General features: G+C 41.9%; 1 protein-coding gene across 2 annotated transcripts; it reads right to left on the bottom strand.

Annotated features, from left to right (window-relative positions):
• Positions 1-5347: 5347 nt before the first annotated feature.
• LOC306985687 (protein spire homolog 1) lies at positions 5348-22024 on the bottom strand. 2 transcript variants are annotated; one of them, XM_079588230.1, is made up of 16 exons: positions 21548-22024; positions 20301-20332; positions 20026-20205; positions 19771-19896; positions 19562-19621; positions 18355-18516; positions 17254-17334; positions 13325-13451; positions 13173-13249; positions 12772-12817; positions 12361-12428; positions 11310-11429; positions 8406-8473; positions 8303-8330; positions 8094-8218; positions 5348-5909 (listed from the first exon to the last, which is right to left on the bottom strand). In XM_079588230.1, exons 1-16 carry the CDS (start codon positions 21807-21809, stop codon positions 5741-5743), a joined length of 1731 nt encoding a protein of 576 aa, XP_079444356.1. In that variant the 5' UTR covers positions 21810-22024; the 3' UTR covers positions 5348-5740. The 2 variants fall into 2 exon arrangements, with proteins under 2 accessions (XP_079444356.1, XP_079444357.1); XM_079588231.1 differs by lacking the exon at positions 19562-19621 and having other exon boundaries at positions 5359-5909.
• Between the last annotated feature and the right edge of the window lie 1381 nt (positions 22025-23405).

Below are 23405 nucleotides of genomic sequence, written 5' to 3'. Positions count from 1 at the left end.
TTTGGGAAATTTGGGTGGTCAAGGCATAGATATACATAATAAAGGCAAGATGTCTTACGGCGGAGTCTCGAACGGCATCACCGGTGGCCATCTTGTCACAGGGAAGCTTTCTGTAAGGTGAGTGATCTGCACGAACACAAATACTCTTATCTCGCTGAAATCGTGACGGATTTACAAACGGTTTGTTTTCTTACAAATGTTATTAACATGGCTATAATTCTGGATGCTTGAACATGTTGGAATATATAATATTATAATTATTCATAAGTACGAGTGTCATAACTACATCTCTGAGGTTTATAACAAACCAACCCGTTTGAAAATCGGTAGACAATTGAGCAAGTTATGGTTATTTAAAAAGTAGCCTACATGCACCATTAAAACAATGTTACGAGTGAGCGAGCTGACTGTGGCAAGATGGCCGCCGTGTGCGGACGTCGACCTCCATTGGCCAGCAGCGCGGACGATACATCTAGCCTTAATTATATGATATCTATGGGTCAAGGCAACACTGTTTTTGCAGTGTGCATTATCCTGCTGCAAGAGGCCACTAGGTAGGTTGGCACATGTAAACTTCACATCCACATGAATGGCCTTCTTCCCAGAGTGCACCTGCTGCCCTCACTTCCCCAGGTAAGCATCCATATGATCTAAAAGAAAGCGCGATCCATCCCGATCCGACCTTCTTCCATTGCACCGGGGTCCAGTTCTGATGCTCATATGAGCGTTGTAGACACGTTTGGTGGTGGGCAGGGGTCACTGACACCATCATGGGCAGCATTACGTTTTCCAGAAATCTGAGTTACAGCAGCTCTTCTGTGTGATCAGACCAGACCGCCTAGCCTTCGCTCCACGATGCCTGGGCTCCCATGACCCAGTCGTCTCGTCTAGCCATCACTATTTGGCCCTTTAGTCACTCTTGTTAAAGGGACAGTGTGTAGGAATTTCTCCCATCTAGCCGTGAAATTGTATTTTGCATTCAAACGAATAATGCTGTCTAGCGCCTCACTTGTTGAAACGCGTGTTGCAACTACGGTAGCCGTTGTGCCAAGAAGCTCAGACAACAATAGCCCTTCGTCGAGTTTAACTATACGTTACATGTTCTACTGTTATGCTGCCTATATAATGAATTACACAACCACGCAATGAAAAAAAGCTTGTAATTTAGACCGTAACATTGACTTACCCGTCGAGAAGAAAGCAGGCAAGAAAGCTTTCTCCTTCATTAGCTCTTTCCACCTGGGTAAAGCTATCCCGTTATTTACCCGCGGTTTTGAATTCGCCGGTCACGTTTCCTTTTAAATTCAATTTTGCCATTTCTCCTGTGGCTCGGCATAAGTATGATCCTGAATTATGAAGTACCGTGCAGTGCAACCTTTCAAATTTACCGGGGCAGTGACACGCATTACTCTCTCCTCGTGCGCTTCAGTGTCAGTCACGTTACGCCGGCTCTGGACGAACACGCGCTGAGGAAACGTGTTGAGGTACGCTAATGCTTTTTGTCCCTCTCTGCTATTATAGTTTTTCAAGATGGAGGAACGACATGGAAGCCTCCGTGGACTTACCCGTCCCATGCAAATAAAGATAAGAAATTCTTCACGTACGAGGATAAGTCGGATCATTGGGAGAGGTAATTGTACACCATTGAGGACATATTTATGAATAAAGACATTGATTTTAGTTAATAAAATACTTAAACTACACATTGTCCCTTTAAAGCAGAACTCGGCAACTAGTCATTGCTTCGCTGATTTTCACTTTTGTCGTCGCATGTTTTCCCCACAAGCCCCACGTATATTTCACAACACTGTCGTACAAAACTCACTTGCAGTGCCTCCTCCCCCTTTCTCCCGCTGCTCATGTGCATTTGTTATGATCGGAGCAAGACAACGTTATCGTGTGGAGCTATGTCTACCGAGGTGGGTAATACATCATACACATTATCATAGGACAAGTACATTTTGTATTCTGTCATCAACTATAAAGCGGTTCATGTTTCTCTCTTCTCACGAGACTTCCAGTTTCTATCTTGCCGGGACGGTGATCCCCAAGTTGGGAAAGTCACCAATATCACCAGAACGGGTTGTTTAACCATCCAAATAATTTCTAGACAGTTTTATTAAGTTAAGAAAGTTGCCAAGTTCTCCTTTAAGGCATCTTTTCACCCACTTCCAACACTTGAAATTCAAGACCTGACTGTTCACTTGTCAGGTGCCGTTGTAAAGATATAGTCAATGTTATTCATTTCACCTGTCAGTGGTTTCAGTGTTGAGGCTGATCAGTGAGTTTCTTAGAGTTACATTTGACAAACCTATATAGTTAGGGAAAGTTAGGGATTTCTTTGGCCAATCTGCAAAAAAAATTCTTACCAATAGCTTTTTTTACCATGTGTTCCTATAGGTGTCTAGTAACACCTCCCAATTTATCCACGGCCAAATCCTCGGGGAAACGCCTGGAGGGGCAATCAAAGTTGGGGTGCTCAGAGGGACTGGGTACCAAAAAAAAAAAAAAAAAAATACTTTTGAGATGTCTAACTAGGGGTTTTTAGGGGTGCCGAATCTATCCTAGCCATTAGTTTTGAGTAAAAATGACTTCAAGTCCATGCAAAGTGGTTTTATTGAACAATTTTGAAACAAAACTTAATAAATCAGTTTAAAATTGAACAAACCTCATCCAACTCCCCTGCATCTCTCTCACTCATGTTATCATCTGGCTTGTTGATGTTCTGGCAAGAGTTACCATGACAGTTCCCACAAACAGAGATGCACTTGACTCCTTGCTTTTTACAGCTGCACCTGAGAGTGTCACAGTCCCCTGCACAGTTGCAGCTGACAAACTTCAGAAGGTAGTCTGGTGCAATGGGATCTGTTGTAGGGACTGGTGCATAACCTTGTTCTCCTTGTTTCCATCCATACTCAAGGACATCCAGTGATGGACTTTGAAGCAGTAGCCAATCTCTGGTCTGGAGATATGCCCGCAGAGAGTGCTGTGCTGCAGCTCCTGTAGTCGGAGGCAGTTTCTCAGGCTTGATCCTCCCGGCTGCGGCCCGCTTGTGAAGATATCAAATCTTAAGTCTTCCAAAGCTTCAGGTGGATTTCCGCAGAATATGAGCTTGAACAGTTCGCAGCCAGATTTGATAATGTCACTTTTCTTGGCTCTGATGTCATTGAACACATCCATGCAGCGACAGGACTCTCCCGTGTTCCAAGAAACTCTATCCAAGTTCACTGTGTATGGCAACCATGTAGTCCGGTTCTCAGACCATGAGTGGTCAGGCACATGGACTGACATCACAATAGAAACCACACTCATGTGTGAGGCTAAATCCTCAGGCGGTTTAAGCAGAGGGCGGTTCCGGAACAAATCTGCTCACAAGTCTTGGGTTCAGACACTGAACCACTTCTCGTTCATTCACCAGGAGCAATGAACAAACGTGGGGGACCTATCAACACAGACGTCACAAGAGCCCAGATGGAGAAAGACAATGATGCTGTTAACTCCATAGTTGGATGGTTGGAGGAAGTCAACCCCTTCGATTCCATACGGGACAGGAACACCCTGGTATTTTTCTCGACGGGGTTCAGCAGCACTACCGGGGACTCAGTCAATGCTGATCAGGCAGAGGAGGTTGGCAGAGCCATAGAGGCCAAGATGGATGGGAAAACTGTTCTGGATACAATGGAAACCAAGCACAAGTTCAAGTCATTGGCAAGCCTCAGATCTGCTCCCATAATCAATGGAGAGAAGCTAATCACTGACTCACTCAAGCTCTTCAACCGCCTCATCATCATTAGTGAGCGCAAAGTCAAGACCAAAGAAGCTCTGCACTTTGAGTTGACGCCAACACCAATGTCTCTATTTGACCAAAATCAGAAGTTGCGAAAGCCAGACAAGGCTGCCCTAGCGAGGTTCCTGAAGGCATTTGTGGAGCGTGTCGAAAAAAATACCTGCACAAGCCTGGTGGTTGATGGCGGTTGGCTCCTGCACAGCGTCAAATGGGAGGCTAACCTCACTTGGAAGAACATCGCTGAGAGCTACCTCCGGTTTTCCGGTTTATGCTCCACATGCTGTGGAATGCATGCTGTGACATTCAGATTTGTTTAGACTTAAAAAACATTGTTCCACGGGAAAGTTCCTTGAAAACAAGCACAACAAGGCCCAGCTCATTCTGCTCCTTACTGAGACCTTCCAAAGAAGTAGGATCAGTGTACAACAATGCTCCGATGATGCTGACACTTATATCGTGTGTGCAGCACTAAACGAGGCAATAGAGTCCTCTGTTGAGGTGAGGGCAGAGGACACAGACTTTATGGTTATGCTGGTCCATCATAGGGCAAATCAACCGGTCTTCCTCACAACAGCTAAAGACACATCTTACGATGTCGGAAAGATCCGGGAGGCTCTCCCGGAGAGGTACCGTAAATATCTGATCTTCCTACACAGCTTCTCTGGCTGCGATACCGTATCAGCAATTTCTGGGTTTAGCAAACCAACTTTGCTCACCAAGCTCTGCAAGACTGACAAAGCAGAGGGGGCCATGGATGTGTTCAATGACATCAGAGTGACATCATCAAAGCTGGCTGCGAACTGTTCAAGCTCATATTCTGCGGAAATCCACCTGAAGATTTGATACCTTCACAAGCGGGCCGCAGCCGGGAGCATCAAGCCTGAGAAACTGCCTTCAACTACAGGAGCTGCAGCACAGCACTCTCTGCGGGCATATCTCCAGACCAGAGATTGGCTACTGCTTCAAAGTCCATCACTGGATGTCCTTGAGTATGGATGGAAACAAGGAGAACAAGGTTATGCACCAGTCCCTACAACAGATCCCATTGCACCAGACTACCTTCTGAAGTTTGTCAGCTGCAACTGTGCAGGGGACTGTGACACTCTCAGGTGAAGCTGTAAAAAGCAAGGAGTCAAGTGCATCTCTGTTTGTGGGAACTGTCATGGTAACTCTTGCCAGAACATCAACAAGCCAGATGATAACATGAGTGAGAGAGATGCAGGGGAGTTGGATGAGGTTTGTTCAATTTTAAACTGATTTATTAAGTTTTGTTTCATAATTGTTCAATAAAACCACTTTGCATGGACTTGAAGTCATTTTTACTCAAAACTAATGGCTGGGATAGAGTCGGCACCCCTAAAAACCCCTAGTTAGACATCTCAAAAGCTAATATTGGCAAAAAAAAATTTTTTTTTTGGTCCCCAGGCCCTCTGAGCACCCCAACTTTGATTGCCCCTCCAGGCGTTTCCCCGAGGATTTGGCCGTGGATAAATTGGGAGGTGTTACTAGACACCTATAGGAACACATGGTAAAAAAAAGCTATTGGTAAGAATTTTTTTTGCAGATTGGCCAAAGAAATCCCTAACTTTCCATAACTAATAGTATATACACAAAGAAAAGGTCACAGGAATAAAAAAAGTATGAAATTTAATTTAGTTATTTTATAACACAGAACAATCCTTGTGGGCTTTTGCCATATTTATTTACACCGCAATGAAGACATTCAATACTGCGCTCCCCATGCATACAAACGTTTTAGTAAAAATATTCAGCACATTTATTTAAATTTTGTTTACAATGTAAAACCTAAAAATTAGCAAAATGGTGAAAAAGAAACGTTTCGAACCAACATGGTGCCACACTATGAACAACCCAACAACAACAACGACAAAAAACGAACACCGCTGATGTATAAATAAAGGAACAGATAAAAGTGATGAAAAGGGAGGGTGGTCATATCTCCTGAGAGTCTGTGATGGGACCGCTGGACAGAACCGAGTCGCAGGCCTGGGATAAATCCTTCTGGCAGCGCACACAGATGTCCTGACTGTACCAGTCCCGCATGGCCCGAGCGTGAACCGACGCCGAGTCCTTCCCGCACGACACGAGAACCAGAGGAATCCTGTGGCAGAGCAGACCAACGTTAGTACAGTAGCGCATCGTCACCTACAACTGGTCAACACATTAATGAAAACACCCAGGTCTCACCCATCTGTGCAGATATATTTGAGAGATAGTCAAATGTCCAGTATTTCTATATTGAAGCAATATTAACAAAGAGAGAAACTGGGAGCTTGCCTGTGCAGACCTCCATCATGACTGAGCTCACGAGATCAACGACAACATGCTTGAGGCATTACAGTATTTTGCATTGATGTTGTAAAGGAGTGTGTGGACGCAGAGCTAAACTAAAGCAGTAGTTCTTAACCTTTTAGACTTGAACGCACCGCATTGTCCAACACAATATTCAGAGGCTAGGAAATTCCCTCTGGTATTTCTGCTGCAATCATAACAAAAGCTTCGTTTTTATACGTTATTAACAGAAACTGAGAATATTGATATAAAATTAACCATTCATATTTCTAGTCAAGACTTAAAATCTGTTCTTCAATAAAAAAAGGAGTTGAGGGGAAAAAAGAAATGTATCTTGATGTGCAAATTTCTTAATATAATTAAATCATTTAAATAAAGAGGTCAAGTTTCAAGTGATGAAAAGGATTATTTCCTCTGGCTGTGAACAAGACCAAAATATTAATGTTAACATGTAACGATCAGACTGAGAAGCCTTCATGTAAACACCTCAACCGATCCCAATGAACTTCAATGGGAAGTGGTGGGTGTAAACCTGCTCATAAACGTTGGAATTAAAACCGTTTTCATACGTTTTACATCTTAGGAACAATCATATCTTATTCAGTCTTTTCCACTGGCCAGTTTACCATTTAAAAACAAAACAAAAAAACACCACACCACACCTGTTGATCTCTTTGCATGGTGATATGACCATTTTACAAATGCATCCTGCACTATAAAAATGATTTTTCAAAGGAGGGCTGTACGTTAACTTTTTTTTTTTTGACATGGCACTGGTGCAGCTGGGCTACTCCTCACAAAGGGAAGCTGCTCATGACAGCGGCTGTCCCACATGATCGTAGATGCGATTTCTCTAGCATATAAATGCAGAGGTTCTCGACCGGGCTTAAAGGAACACTCCACCGTTTTTTCATATTAAACTGTTATTCCCTTAACTAAGACGAGTTGATGCATACCTCTCTCGTCTCAGACTGCCCCAGCGACACTTCGATAGCGCTTAGCTTAGTTCATTCATTAGGGACCAAACGGAGATGAACTTAGAAGCGACCAAACGCCTCCACGTTTTCCCGATTTAAATAGTTACACGACCAAGTATGGTGACAAAATAAAACGTGGCGCTTTTCTAAGAGTGTAAAATGGATAACTAATGTATGGCGGAATAGCACTTGAGCACTTCAGGAGTGATGATATTACTGCGCCGAGTCAAAACGCTCCCAAGTGCTATTCCGCCATACATTATAGTTATCCATTTTACCCGCTTAGAAAAGCGCCACGTTTTATTTTGTGTCACCACACTTGGTCGTGTAACTATTTAAATAGGGAAAACGTGGAGGCGTTTGTTCGCTTCTAACTTCATCTCGGTTTGGATCCTATTGAATGAACTGGGCTAAGCTAAGTGCTATCAAAGTGTCACCTCGCGCCAGAGCGATTGACTGCACGCACTGAGACGAGAGAGGTGTGTATCAACTCGTCTTAGTTAAGGGAATAACAGTTTAATATGAAACAACGGTGGAGTGTTCCTTTAAGGGCCCACTGCACTAGGGGAATGGCTTCAGCCTACTTGGGGAGGTTCTGTAGAGGGATATCGATGCACCGGCAAGTTGGACTCCACCACATAATTTGTTTTATTGACCGAATAGGTGCAAAATGTGCCTGCAGGTAGTGGAAGCAGAGCACTGCAATACTAAACAAAATGGCCTTCTCACACACACACGCACAAAACTATCAGACGCGTGCTAATTTATTAATTTCAGATGTGTGTGTTTTTTGTAGCACGTGCATTATATACAGTATGTCGGACTGTACAGCCCTACAAAGTTAAGCAAAACTTATTGGAGAAAGTTTGATAAAAAAAAAATCTGATGTTTAATTTAGTGTCACTTACCGTTTCTTTGTATTCATTTGTGAAATTTATTAGTGAAAATTGTTTCTACACAGTTTTTGCAAGATATTGTGAAAAAAAAAAAAATTGGTGTACTTGGCGTCTACTTACCAGGCTGAGTTCCAGGACCAGCGCTCATTCCAGAAATTTCTCTGGCTTTGCTCACCATCTTTCATTACGATTTGCTTGAAGAAGCTCAGCGGGAGGTTCACGCAGTGCTTGGAGGGCAGGCGCATCTGTCACAGAGATCGCACGCAGGTGAACCGCCAGACGTCATTACTGACATCCAAATATACTCAACACATCAGAGCCCAGCTTACCTCTATACAACACCCAGGACACACAACCCTGTGAACACAGCAGAAGAAGTCACAAGACAGCCAGTTTCATCGTGCGCAGATTCAGAGAAATGAGCGATCTTACCTCCGACACAGAGAACAAATATTATGCCACGTGAAATAAAGACTTCTCATTGCACAGCATGAGCAAACCTAAGAAGAACAGACGTTTAGGCTATATTCAGACTTCCAGCTAAAATCTTGATAAAAAATAAAATAATAATTAACATATCCAGATTTTATCCAGGTGGGTTTTTTTAAAGTCTGGGCAGCACAAAATAACACACAAAAATTCCAATCAGATTTTTACAGATGCATCTTGGTCTGGCTGCTTAAATCACCACTCTTAATGTGCCAACAACAACCCCAAAACCAGTGACTGAAATGGCAGAAGTATTCAACTATGTCAGAAGAGTTCGGCCGTGACTACAGCACAGAACATCACGATATAGTTAGTTGCAATCGAAATTATTCAACCCCCATTGCAAATCAGGTTTATTGGCAAAATTCTCAGCTGTTTGCAATGAACAAATCAAACAAAAGTAATTAAAATAGTTGTTTCAACAAATGTTTCAAGTGGTTTCCCCAAATTCAACTGAAAATGCAACTTCATAAACGGAGCAAACTAGGAGCAGGATACAAAAAGATAGCGAAGGCACTAAATGTTCCTGAAGACACAGTTGGAAGCATAGTCTGCAATTTCAAGGTTAAATGAACAGTGGATACACTACCTCGACAGGGCAGAAAAAGGAAGCCAACAACGACTGCAACCAGATTTCTGAGAAGAAACCCTCGAGAGACTGCGAGAGATCTGGTGGCCACAGGCACCGAGGCTTCAGCTGCACAGTCAGGGCGCTTTCACACTTGGTTCGATTGCCTGTTCCGAACCAGAGTTCGATTGCTCCCCTCTCCCCCGATGGACTTATATTATATTATATTATATTATTTGTATCAGAACCGCGGTACACTTGCGTCATCAAGCTGGCGCTTGGCTCGTGTTGCTTGGTAACCGGCTCCGCTATGAATGAAAAGACGTCAAAATGCTCAGACTGATCTCATGAAATGCCGTATGTATGACACGCCAATTCGTATTCCATTCGGTCAAGACGCATAACCGCTTTTTGGCGTATTTTTCAATCACATCTTGGGCATATGGTTTGTTTCGCTCAGAACATTTAACAGATGTTTTGCCGAATTTTGACTCCGTGCCAAATTATTACCCCCCTCGTTGAAGTCAGTACCCAATTCCCTAATCCTAACCGCACTTCTAATACTAACCCCTCACCCACAACTAATCCTGAACCTACCCATACTAGGGCGTAGACGCACGCGGATAGCTCAAAATGCGTACAGATAACACTTGGCAGTGGTGTGTATGTTTACGCAAAGTCATGATGTCATGTTGCAAAATGGATAGAATTGCTCGCTTCATATTTCTTTTTTAAACCTTTGGATCTGACTGACTTCTGACTAAAATCGTTCCAAAGACAGCGGGCTGTCCGCCGAAGACAATTTTTGCAGAGGCAACAGGCACGCATTAATCATCTCTCTGCTTGCAGTGCGTCAATCCCGCTTTTCGTCAAGGTAAGTGACACACACACACACACACACACACAGGCGTGCACTGACGACGGTCCTGTCGACCACATTATACGTCATCAATGGCGGTTTACTTCCGCGAGTTGGTATGATTGTGTTCATATCAGCAGCGAATCGTACTGGAGTTCACATGAACCGTAACCCAGACCACCCTTTTTAAGCGGACTCGAATACGGTTCGCCCGAGTTCGGAAGACAGCGTTCACATCATCCAAACGAACCAAACTCTGACGTCATTCGAACCGGGTGCGCACCAAAAGTGCTAGTGTGAAAGCGCCCTTAGGCACGTTCTCAACGCATGCCAGAACTCAGGACAAACACCACTACTGACCCAAAAGCACAAGAAAAGTCAGCTCAAATTTGCTCAAAATCATATAAATAAGCCACAGAAGTTTGGGGATTTTGTTCTGTGGATGAAACAAAACTCCAACTTTTCGGCCCTGTGGATCAGCGGTACATCTGGAGGAAGAAGAATGAAGCATGTGCTGGAAAGATCACGGCCTATAGTTCAGCATGGTGGGGATCGGTGACTGCTTTACGTCCTCTGGCACTGGAAACCTGCAGCGTGTGGAAGGCAAGGTGGTGTTATTGAAGTATCAGGAAATCCTAGGAGTAAACGTCAGTGAGGAATCTGAAGCTTGGACCTTCCAACAGGACAATGATCACAAGCATTCCTCAGATTCCACCAATGCTTGGTTGCAAAAGTAGTCCTGGAAGACTACAGTGGCCATCACAGTCACCTGGCTTGCACCGCATAGAAAATCTCAGGTGGGATTTGAAGGCGGCGGTAGCAGCACGCAAACCCAAGAATAACTTAACTGGAGGTCATTGCTCATGAGGAATGGGCTCAGATTCCTCAAACGCTGCCAGAAGCTGGTGTCTGGTTATAAAGAAGTCCTAAAGATGCTTGCCATGAAGGGGTTGAATAATTTTGAGAATGTAAAAGTCAATAAAAGTTGCATTTTCAGTTGAATTTGGGGAAACCGCTTGAAAAAAATAATAATGTGTTGAGCCATTTCAATAACTTTTGTTTGATTTGTTCATTGCAGACAGCTGACAGTCTGTAAATTTTGCCAATAAACCCGATTTGCAATGGGGTTTGGGGGTCGATTGCAACTTTAAACCAGTCTCCTCCTTCACGGAGTTCTCCTGTGTGACGGAGGAGTTGTGCACCACGACTCGACAGAGCGCTAGTTTGGGGAGCAAGATGATGCATCTCCATTTATCCCACATCCGTTTAGAAAGCCTCGTCACAACATGGTCACGCCTACGCCGTTATTTGATTACTTGCAAAAAATTGTGCAGACAGTCTGCCTGAAAAGATCTGATTTGAGAATTTTTTTTAATAAAATCTGAACAACATTTTTAGATCTTGAATCAGGAATTCTCACCCGCCAGTCCCGGTATCTCTCACACAACATATTATCCAGATGTCCTTTTTCTTCAGAACTATGCATTTTCATGACATCAACGATCGTTGTGAGCACAGACCCCTTGTTACTGCTCTTAACCTTGGGGGGGAAATATTTATATAAAGTAAATTACTCAGTATTTTTTTGGGGTGGGGGGGGATGATATGTACTGAAGTTCTGTTAAAAACAAATAATGGTACTCAACATTTAAAAAGGTGTAAAACATTTTTTTACTCTGTACTTCTAAGTTTACATGAAATTATAATAAGTACATGTCATGTACTTATGTACCCATATGTAGATAGCTGGTTTGTGTATGCAAGTGATTTATATGGTGTGTCTGTAGATATGTTTTTAAGATGAAATAGTAAATGTTGTAGTGTAAAGGCCCAACCATGGACTGGAGTAGAAAATTAGCAGTAGCTATAAACTCTATTTGCATAGCATCAGTTACAGACTTGTTTTGTACTATGTTTAATTGCAATGTCCATGTCAAATAAATGAATAAATAAAATAAATAAATGTGAATTAAATCCCTCGATTACTTAAAAGAGAAATAAAACTAATTTTATCTTGTGACAATTTTCATTTTTGGTTTAACGATCCCCTTCAGACACAGACGTAGAACAATAAAAAGTAGAACTTTTTAAAACGTAGAATCGGTGTCTCAGAGTTTTACACAGTTAGGACAATGAGGAGAAAACCCTTTTGCATCAAAAACTAAAATGAAAATTGTTACTGCCTCTTGAGAAAAGTTAAATTAAATGTGGATACTTTTTTACTTTCAAGTACTTTTTGGGTAGGTGCTTTTAATTTAATAAAAGTTTTGCCATATTATCTGTACTTAAACTAAAGAACACCCCAGCAACAGTATAAGAATTACAATGAGAACGTGGAAAAAAGTTATACTTATGAGAGAGATTTTGTTGATATAAAAAGTGCAAAAAGACAGACAAGACCTGCAGTCTTAACTTAATGTCCACATAGTACATTTTTCAAGTGTTGTTTCCTTGATCATAAGGTGACGCACCACTTTGAAGAGATCCCTGTTGCAAGCAAAAGATCTGGTCCGTCGTTTTTCTGTGCAGATTCTGAAGTCTATAGGGATTGGATGACATGTTAACCACATTTAAGAAAAATGTAATTCATTTTGGTAAATCTTATGAAAAAAAAGTTATGTCCAGATCATGTTTCATCTAAAAAAACAAAAGAAGAAAAAAATTTGAGACTTTACAAGCCAGTTAATCCCCAATAACTGTAATATCCCTTTTTTATGTACTAATGGGTATTATGTATTAATGGGTTAAATGTACTTCGTTCTCATAAACCAACTTTTAATAGTTTCTTTTGTTGTAATTTACATTTATTTTATTTGGAGGTCAATTGTGACAGACACAAACTACTCAGGTTTCACCTATTGCAGCAGAAATCAAGATCTCACCTGTAAAGCTGTCGTCTTGCACTGGATTTCCTGAACCAAGAGTTTCCTGCACAGTTAGGGAATACATTTTACACCACTATAAAACTGCAGAGATATCTGTTGCAAGTTTGCATTTGTGTAAGTGCTGCTTGAAATATTAAGAGGACCAAGCAGATCTCACAGGAAAACATATACGAGGTGGCAATTTTCTATGAATTCATAGAATTTAAATCGTAAAAAAATTAAAAAGATCCTCCACTAAACCCCACCCATCACTGGTGCATGAACAGATCATAAGTAAAAGTACAAATGATGAGATTGTACAAAATCATACAAATTAACCAAGTCATTAAAACGTGATAGTTACAAAATGCCATGCGAGGACTCCGAAAAAGTAAACAAAAACAAAAACAACAACTTACATCCGAAGGTTTCCCGTGTGAAGTTGACTTCAGAAAGGAGGCGTCTTCAGGAACTTTATTAATGGTTGAGCCATGTGCTGCTTAAGGAATCAAAACTGTCAGTGTTCACAAATTCAGAAGTTACAAAAAACTGAAAGCCCAGAGTCGTGTACATTGGTAGGTTGTCTCCCTGTTGTGTGCCAGGCGTTTCCAGTGGTTCATAGAGCGAATCTCCTCCATAAGTAGCTCATGTAGACAGCTCTGCTCTTTGGGCTTCAGCCCCATCTTACGCTCTGAGGCCTGAGGAAGAGGAAATCAATCGGAAAGCAAAACCTGTTAGCTGAGAAATCTGATGTTGCAAAAGTAAACTTCCAATTTATAAATTAAAACTGCAATCCACAGGGACTGGATAAGATAGGTGAAAAGTCTCTTTATGACAGACGGTTGGATGGGAAGGGATTGGTGACAGCCAAAATGCTAAAACCATTTTGGAGATGCAAGTTTTTAATATGTTGATGACACTTTAGGACGAAAAATGCCTCTGTTACTTGCGTATCCTCGGTTAACAGATAACTTGAACGAGTATTGCATTTTTGCTAGACGCTATGGGGGAACTCCTCAGAATTTTGAAGCCTTTAAAGGGATAGTTCACCCAAAAATGAAAATTCTGTCATCATTTACTCACCCTCAAGAGTATTTCAAACCTGTATGAGTTTCTATCTTCTGTTGAACACAAAAGAAAGATATTTTGAAGAATGTTGGTGACCAGACAGACGCTTGAGCAAGGGTCCCTAGGCACTAGGGCTAGGGAAGGGGAAGTTATGCCCAGCAAAAGAGGGGCTTGGACTGTGGCCGGAACCTCCGGAGAAGTAATAGTGGGTTGAGCTCCCTCTGAGGTAAATAACTATATAGAGGATTTGTGCCTGCCGCACAGGAAACTCTAAGTTGTAATATTTGGCGAAGGTGGATGGCGAGGATGTTGCCAATAGACAACACGCCCAGGAAGAGAACACCCCTCTCGTGGAGTGTGCTCTGATGCCGATGGGGGATTGAAGGCCCACCGAAGCAAAAGACAACGCGATAGCGCCCACTATCTAGCGGGATAGTCTCTGCTTCGGGCCTTTTGTAAGAGGATGAGGCGGGTTGAGCCTCCTTTCTCCTTTTAGGAAGCGGACGACAAGGTCACTTCTACCCAGATACTGGCCGGCTATGGGAAAGTAGTGTGCTGCGATGGCCACCACATAGACTTTGAGCGTGGAGGGGGTCCGACCCGTGATCATTAGCTCTTGTAAGAAAAGTACCAGAGGTATTTCGCATGAAAACGGGCCCTGGTTCCAGACTGAACACCAGTCAGAGAAAAGAGACCACGAGATGTCTATGCTCTTAAGTGGTCTGAGCTCTAGCCTCATAGTATTCAGGACTCTTGCTGGGAGGTCCTTAAGTTCCCGTTGAGGGCCCACACGTGGAGTGCCCACATCTTGGGTAGGGGATGCTAGATTGTCCCGTTCGCCTGGGAAAGGAGGTCTTTCCTCAGGGGAATTGGCCATGGGGCTGCTGCAAGCAGCTGAATCAACTCAGGGAACCAAGGCTGGATCTGCCAGAGAGGGGCCACCAGAAGGACGGCACGCCTGTCTTCCCTGATTTATTTGATGACCTGAGGGAGCAGCGTGACCGGGGGAAAAGGGAGGCTGGCCATTCGTGGGCCAGCACAAATATTCTTTGTAAAGAATATTGGGCAGTGAGAGCTGCCTTTAGAGGCGAAGAGGTCGACCTCTGCCTTGCCGAAGATGCTCCAGATTGTTTGAACCATATGGGGAAGGACAGACCATTCCCCTGGGAACACACTGTCCCAGGACAGCAAGTCCACTACCTGGTTCAGTCTGCCCGGCACATGCACCACTCTCAGAGGTTGTTATGTGCCCATAATAGAAGGCGTCGGGCTGGTCTGTACAGAGGCCGCGACCGGAGTCCACCTTTGACCGGACTAAGACGTGGTGTCTTATTAGGTCTGGTAGGAAGGATTTGAGAACTAAAATTTCCTGACAGTTATGCAGCTCCTTTTTCTGTGCTCAACCAGGAGCCAAAAGTCGGTCTACCCTCGCACAGAGCTTCCCAACCCATGTTGGAAGCATCCGTGGTGACCACCGGTGACCACCTTCCTTCTCGAGACCAACCCAATTCTTACTCCAATCTGATAACGATTGGGGTCCTTCCACTCTAAAGTTCTGAGTGCGCTCGCGGGTTTAGAAGTTTAGAACCGCTCCCAGGAAAGAGATTTTCTGGTTGGGAGACAGTGAGCTCTTGGCTTAATTGAGTCTGAGTCCTAGGTAGTTCAAATGGCTGAGGAGCACATATCTATAAGAAATTAATTCTTCCGGCGACTGGCTCATCTTGGCCAAGTCGTCATGGTAATTCAGGATGCACATCCCTTTTGTCTCAGGGGGAAAGTGCTGCATCCATGTATTTGGTAAAAGTGCGTGGAGCCAGGGATAGTCCGAACAAAAGGTATACTGGTAGGCCACACCTTCAAACGCGAACCTCAAGAATGTTCTGTGATGGGAGGGCTATCTGGATATTAAAGTGCGCATCTTAAAGATCCCCGGAGCGTACTTTCGAGAGGATTCATTTCAAAAGTTAGCATCTTGATCGGCCTCCTCGTGAGGGCACGGTTCAGATATCTGAGGTCTAGGACGGGCCTGAGGCCACCATCCTTCTTGAGAACGAGGAAGTAGTGGCTGTAGAAGCCTTACTCACTGTGGGGCTGGAGAACAGTTTCCACAGCTTCTTTGGTAGTAAGCTCATTACTTTGGTGCAGAGGACATGTGCCACGTTGCTCCTTACTGTAATGTTACAAATTTATTAAATGTTTAATTTAGATTCCAATACAATCGTATATATATATATATATATATATATTTTTTTTTTTTCATTTGCATGCTATGTTCAGATTCTCTTTTATGTAAATCCCTCCCCCTTGGAATGTATTTAAACTACAAATGTATACAGTTTGAACCAGACTGTTGGACGACCTGCAGCCAAGCACAGCGAAGTTCTCAAAGAATAACTTCTGCTTGAAAGATATCCCAAAGTCTCCTGGTCTCTGCTTTGGTAATGTAGGAAACTTTTTCCTTCGTCAAAGTATTGACTATGCCCGCGAAGCTGGGCGGTTTGTGAGCGAATTGTAAGTAGTCCAGTACCCATTTTGACACATGATGTTTTGATTTGGTGATGGCTTTCCACGCCTCAGCACAGGTGGCTAGGAGCTGAATCATTTTGGGAGACAGTTCGCAGCATCCAAGCAGGGAGCTGACGCCCATAGAGTTGAGGAGGAAAAGGTGTTCTTTTTGCAAGAATTTAAAAGAAAGTTTTCACTATAACAGCGGTCAATTGCATGGGTGCGTGAACTTGAAATGGGCCCATAGTTTGCAATTGAAACATTTACTCCAACGGCCGGAACTGAACAGGGTGTTTGGAGGAACAGCAATTTTTGGAGGGTGGTCCAGTTCGAGTAAGACTTAAACCTCGCCTCTTCCTTCCGGGCGGATCAAGATTGCTTCGGAGGCGCAGGGTCCAGCATTATCTTAGGCCGGGGTCCCAGGCGCTTTGGAGGAAAACTTTTTTTTATGTTTTGGCTGCATGACATTCTCCAGATTTGTTGTTGCCAGAGTATCCGAAGCACAAGCTTTATAGGCTCCGCCCTCTTCTGGAAAGCGGCGCGGGGAGCATGAGCTCATTTGCATTTAAGGGGACACAAACAAAAACGGCATGATTTTGCTCACACCCAAAAAGTGGCAAATTTGACCAGCTATTTAAAATGATCTGTGGGGTATTTTGAGCTGAAACTTCAAACCCATTCTGTGGACACTAGAGAAACATATTACATCTTGTGAAAAAGGGGCATAATAATTCCCCTTTAAGTTTTGTTAGAACTTGGCTTGATGCTAATAGGCTTCATGCCAAATGTTGCATAAACAGAGGAAAACGTCTCATCGCAGAAAGTGTTATCGGCAGTTCAAACAGTGAGATATAGAAAAATAAACTTTTAGATATCAATCTGCATATGTGATGAACATCGGTTATGAAATATAAACATTCTCCTCACCGGTCGTAATTTTGGCCGCAGGCGGATGAATTCTAGAAGAGTCTGGTGAGGGTCTGGCTTTCTCTGGACTTCTCCCACATCCTACGAATGCAAGGATGCACATTTAGGAAAGACATTCAACAAAAATTCTGTCATGACAACTCTCAGGAGATTTGTATGGTAATAGAGATTGGCATGGTATTGGATGTGGCAATGTTAATGTATTTGGTCTTGGCAGAACTTGATAAAGCTGCTACGGCTGCAGAGCAAGAACTGAGACTTGCTACTGTCAATATATTTCACAGAAATTGCTGTGAGCATGTAATTGCCTATTCGGATGGGATAACTTTACAAGGGTAGATTGAGATGGAGTAGGACACCTGTAATATTAATGGCCAATTCGTGCGGGATAAGATATCTCAGTAAAACTAGCAGAAGTGGGAGGGGTAACTCTTTGTGCACCCTCCTGTCGCCATGTGCATATTACGTTGCTTCCTGATATCACATGCGCAAACACAACAGTTATGTCTGGTCGAACAATGTATTAATTAACTTCAGATTGGATTGTGTTGGTAATAGGCACTTACCTAATGCTAAAAGATGTTTCGTGCCTCTAACAAGTGCTTTTGATCTGAATGGTACGGAAAACTACTTTTAAACACAAAATGCTGAAATATTTACGTACATATTTATAGCAGTATTTACGTACATGGTCTATTCGCACGGGATTAGTATTACCTGAGGTAATTTTTCCGGACCTTTTTACTTAAGGTTTAAGTCGAAGTAATCTTTACTGACATTGTCCATAATGATTACTGGGATGGCACATTTGGACGGGACTAAAAAAAAAAAATCCCAGAGAAGCTCTGGTAATTATTACTTTACCCCACCTCTCCATGTTAAACTAGTCCCATCCGAATAGGGCTACGGCGACTTCTAAAATTAAAAATCTTTGGGAACTTTTGGGATATTGTAAGTACACAACAGCAGGAAATGTATCAAACTGTGCAAGTGTTTTTTGGATATTTTATTACAAAATTCTTACATATTGTACCTTTAAAAGCAGAATATACTGACAAAAGAGCAAAAAAGAAACATTCGAAAATCAGACTAAACACAAACCTGAACTTTCCGTAGTGTGTATCGCCTGCACTGGATGTCCCGCAGAAGCTGGTTGAACGGAGGGGTCTCAGCAGGCAGTGGGCATATAGTTAAAGTCTTGGTTAACGGCCGCAACACTACACCTCTGCTCAACTCATCCACTAGATCCTTCCATGTGCACATCTGCAGAGCGGAAACAAGAGACATGACGGACACTGAAATTGACACTTCGACCATGAAAGCTGACAAGAAATGTCAAGTGCTGCATTTCCCAATGCTTTTTCTTTAATATACATCATAAGTATAAAAATATAAATTATTTTTAGTAAATATATACATGCGTTTGTAGAAAAAGGCAATTAAGATTTTTTTTGCATTGCAATAAAATAAAAAAAAGACAGCACAGTGGTGTATTTGTTGTAGTGCATTTAATTCCTGCTGATTTTATTAAAAACGAACAGTATGGACAGGATAAAGTTAATAGCAATACAGTAATGAGAATTAATGAGTTTTCACAATACATTAACACTTGTATTAAGATGATATAGAAGGGGAAAAAATTATATTGTGGCCAAGAATGAACAATTTGTTCCCAGAAGTTACTGATGTATCTGCACATTTTACCAATTTGTTCCCTCGTTTCATGGCAACGTTGTAATCTCTTTAATAGTAATAATTTCTCGTTCCATTGTTTTAGTCCCCCTGTAGTCAATGTAATCCCTTAAAACTCATCTATGATCAACAAAATGCCATTTAAAAAAAAATTCTTTAAAAAAAAAAAAATTATTGCCTTAAAATAGCTTAAATGTAACTCGACACCCTTGCCTCATTTAGTATATGCGGTTCTATGAATATGCAAATGAGCCCCGCCTCCACTCACTCAGCTCAGAGATCCACTGGTTGACGATCACACGTTGAGCTGATTGGTTACAAGGTAGTGTGTGACGTCAGAAACACCAGCAATTTCACACCGTGTGTTTGAGACTGTCTTTGGTTCACTGCAGTTTTAAGCAGAAAATACTCAGCAATGCTGTCGACTTATGAATTTACACATGGTGTGTCTTAAAGCAGATTAAAAACACCACATAGACAAACTGGAAAAGCTGGAGTTTCACCACAGGGGGACTTTAAATCAAAACAAGGGAACAAATTGTTCATGTACTGGGCTCACCCAGGAATACAAGTAAATGTAAAGTTGATCATTTTTTCCTGAAAGCCCATTACTTACCCAGTTAGTGGTCACTCGTGCAACCAGCTGGGTCTCCGATTCAAACAGTTTCTGCAGACTCTGAGTGTTTTTCCATATACAATTGGGAATGAAATAAGTCACTTCTGGAAAAACACCATCAGCAGGCAAAAACCCTCTAGAGTTCATGATCCATAACACCCCTGCACACACAGTGAGCTGCTGTATTAGTGAACTATAGCCTCGCTCACCTCGCGGGACTGATGAGCGATCTGCAGATACTGGCACAGCTCAACGGTGTGTGAGAACAGACTGGAACACACACTCTTGTAATGCTTGACAGCCTGGCTGGGATCGCAGAGGCGCTCCTTACAAACCTGTCAGAAACACAAGCGGCACACAGAAGCCAGGATGATCAGGCCTCACCCATCACACATTCAGACCGAAAGCATGTTCGGCTTCAGTGACCGGTCCCGTGGATCCAGCAGACGGATGATGATCAGCACCTGGATGACATCAGAGAGGGCGCGGACGGGTCGGCAGGAGCGGTCGGCGCGGATGCTGAGGTTCACATTGGTCATCTGACACACCAGGATCTCCAAGGTCTCACTCAGCTCCCGCTCCACCTGCGTCTCCAGACCCCAGTCCAGACTCAAGTACACAAGACGGCCCACAAACTCAACGGCCTGCAGAGACGGGGGCAGATCTTAATGGCACACGCTTGAATTATTAATTTTTTGGGGGGGATTCTGCACCAAACTGAAGAGAAACTCTCGCATACCTGTTCCTCGGTCTCGATCACAAATGAATTACCTACAGAGATGTTAGAAGATGTTACTGCATTGACTGCTTACTTACAACAGTGCAGTTTATTTCTAAAAAAAATATTACTATACTATTAAAATCTTTTTAACTCATAAATTGAAATTCTATGGGGCAGGAAACTGCACCAGAATTAACATTTAAACAGTTTAAAGACAAAGCAAAGTGTGTCAAGATGGGATTATTAATTTATTTAGAAAATGAAAACTCACATAAACCCCCAAATTACTTACTAAATCTGTCATTTTTTAATTATATCACTGTAAATGATATAAAGAAAAGACCCATCCATGAAACAATTTTTACATTAAATTAAATGTTTTGCTTTTACAAAGATATCAATGCTGGGCAGATTAGGCCGAGTCTGTTATGGATTACAAATTACATTACTTAAATTACACCAATTAATTTTAGAAATTGGATTCTGACTACTTTTAGTTTAGATTACCTTCCTCATTTATAACTTATACATTTAAACGACAACGATATGCTTAAAACTGAGAAGTTTTTCCTTTGAGTTTTCCACGTACAGACGACTCCATTGTCAAAATACCCGGATGACCGGATCCCAGAAAACGACTACAAATTTTAGTGTGAATGCGGTTATGCTAGTGTGCTCCTAATTGCGAATTTGGTCATTGTTTTGAAGACCAAAACCAACGTTGAAAATTAAAATCAGGTTGATGTCAGAATCCAATGTCAGATTGACATTAATCTCCAACGTTGGACAGACGTTGTATAGTGGTTGAAAATCGGTTTTACATCAGAAACCAATATCGGGTTCTCATTTCCTACCAAAATCATCCCTGACTTTACTTTCTACTGAAGGACCTTGACAGAAATGTAGTGGAGTAAAAAGTAAATGTAGCCTACTGCCAATGTGTGAATATGTAATCAAGTAGGCTCCCCATAAAAAAGTAACTGTAATCTGATCATAAGATTTTAAAACGTACATCTAATAAATTAATGACATTTTGGGAATCTGATTACGGAGCACGTAAATTAAGGGACGTGGTCTGGTGGTGGAAAAATGTAGGAATGGGAGAATATTTATTTTTCTTCAAATCTTTTGCGTTCCTTCGCAAACCCTGTTGTGCTCTCGGACAGACACTCCTGTGTAATGTCCCGCTGGCAGTGCTTCAGAGCTCCGTTAATGGGGCGTTTCATAGTGTTTGAACTTTAAATATACAGATATGATATTCTCACCACCGCAGCTGGGCCGCAGAGAGACGCTGCCGTCGCGGGAGAACAGCACTCCTCCTGCGGCCTCGGCTGGCACCAGAGTCCGCCTCCACGGGCCCTGCGGCCGCGGCTCCTGAGAGAGGACGGAGCTCAGCTGGAAGCACAGGGCCCAGGCCTGCTCCTCACTCACTGCATGATCCTGGATCTGGAGCATCTCACCCAGAGACATCTGATCATATGCACACATCTGACCCGTGCTCATGTCATATAAAGACAACTCCATCATCTCGAACTAAACCTGTGAATGTCAGCTTTAACAACAAGTGTTTAAAACGCTGCTTGAATAAAAATATTATACTTCCACAATGATAAAAGCTATTCTTTCCTTCGTATAGTTGACGCGTGCTTCACAATTCTCCTATATAATGGTAATGACCGTAATTAACTGCACCTGAGATGAACCGAGTCACTTTGATCTCGCAGTCTAGTGTTGAGAACTGCGATTCATTTAGAGTGAATCGGTTCGTTCAGACTGTTAATCAACCGATTCAGTTGCAGATACAGGATTGTTTCCACAGAGATGATCACAACATCAAAATACAAGTCTGTGTCTACTTGAAATCTCTCTGGTGTTATTATTGTATATACAAGTGAACTTAACAGAGGTCTGTAATTTTTTTGACACAATTTTTCATATCCTCCAAGGACCCAGAATAGACTTTTGACACCATCACAGATTTGAGTCTGGATGTCCTGTAAAGAGCTTCCCAGAGACCAAATGTTCAGAGGTTTCTCCATCTCCTTGGTCTTTAAAAATGACTGACATTCATTTAGTGATCAAATGAGGCACTCTTATGGAAATATGATAATATTTTGGGATTATCATTTAAATCTTCAAATTGTTTGTCATAAACCAACATCTCAGGGAAATGTTATGGGGTTTATAGTCAAAATATGACTTTCTGTTACAAAACAGGGCATTGATTTCATACATGTCCACTGTAGAGACACCAGGACTTACATCATGTTTATCAGGCATTCTGGGAGACAAATTATAAATCAATATTCCTATAAAATATTAGATATTATTAGGAAAATGTTGCCAATTATTACTCCCATTATTACACTTCTTTTTTCATTACAAATTGCCCCAAAAACAGTGATATACAAATTAGATAGTGTATACATTGGATTGAATGGAAATACCAATTTATCAATTTTACACACATATTTCATAAAATAAAATAGTACGGTAAAGGAATTAATTCCGTTATATCTTTCATACAAAGTTTGATTAAAAAAATCCTGAAACCTTAAAATTGATTGGTGAATGAAAAGAAATCCCATTGTTTTTGCCTATACATGTCTTTTTATAATTTAATATGTCTTAAATTCTCCAAGTCTTGGACATTGCATAACATATGAATAAAATATATTTAGTTAAAAAATTTTTTTTCATTGTTTCTTATGCTTTCAACAATGTAATGACATGGAAAAATACTAAATTCAAAAACTTTTTTCCTGTGTCCATGTGTTTCCCCGTCAAAACAAATTGTTACTTTATCAATACAGAAACTTTTTTTATTTTTTTTCTCAGAAATGTTTTGACATCCACCATTTAGGGGCTAAATGCCGTTGCTACCCGGCCAAGCCTTGAGGTTTCATTTTTCAAAATTCAAAGCATATTCAACTTCCATTTCCGGTGTGATGAATGAATCAGAACCATCATCCACAACGTTTGCATCCATTTCTGACCATTATTTGATTAGACTTCAGCATATAAACCACATAATGAGGGTATATGATAATTAATCAGTCTTTTAAACCTGTTCTACTTTAAGTTTGCTGATATTTCTAGTTAAATTAAATGAAACTTATGGTA

Source organism: Phoxinus phoxinus (genome assembly GCF_949152265.1).
Source record: "Phoxinus phoxinus genome assembly, chromosome: 18".
Taxonomy (NCBI): domain Eukaryota; kingdom Metazoa; phylum Chordata; class Actinopteri; order Cypriniformes; family Leuciscidae; genus Phoxinus; species Phoxinus phoxinus.
This window is presented reverse-complemented; position numbering and strand designations above follow the sequence as displayed.

Bases quoted from the DNA above. Each gene is read 5' to 3' on its own strand.
- LOC306985687 (XM_079588230.1), bottom strand. From the start codon at position 21,809: ATGATGGAGTTGTCTTTATATGACATGAGCACGGGTCAGATGTGTGCA. The intron at 12,818-13,172 runs GTAAGTTGTTGT...CTAACTGTGCAG, and splicing joins CACACGGGAAACCTTCGGAT to GAAACTCTTGGTTCAGGAAA. The intron at 12,429-12,771 runs GTGAGATCTTGA...CAATCCCTATAG, and splicing joins GCAAGACGACAGCTTTACAG to ACTTCAGAATCTGCACAGAA.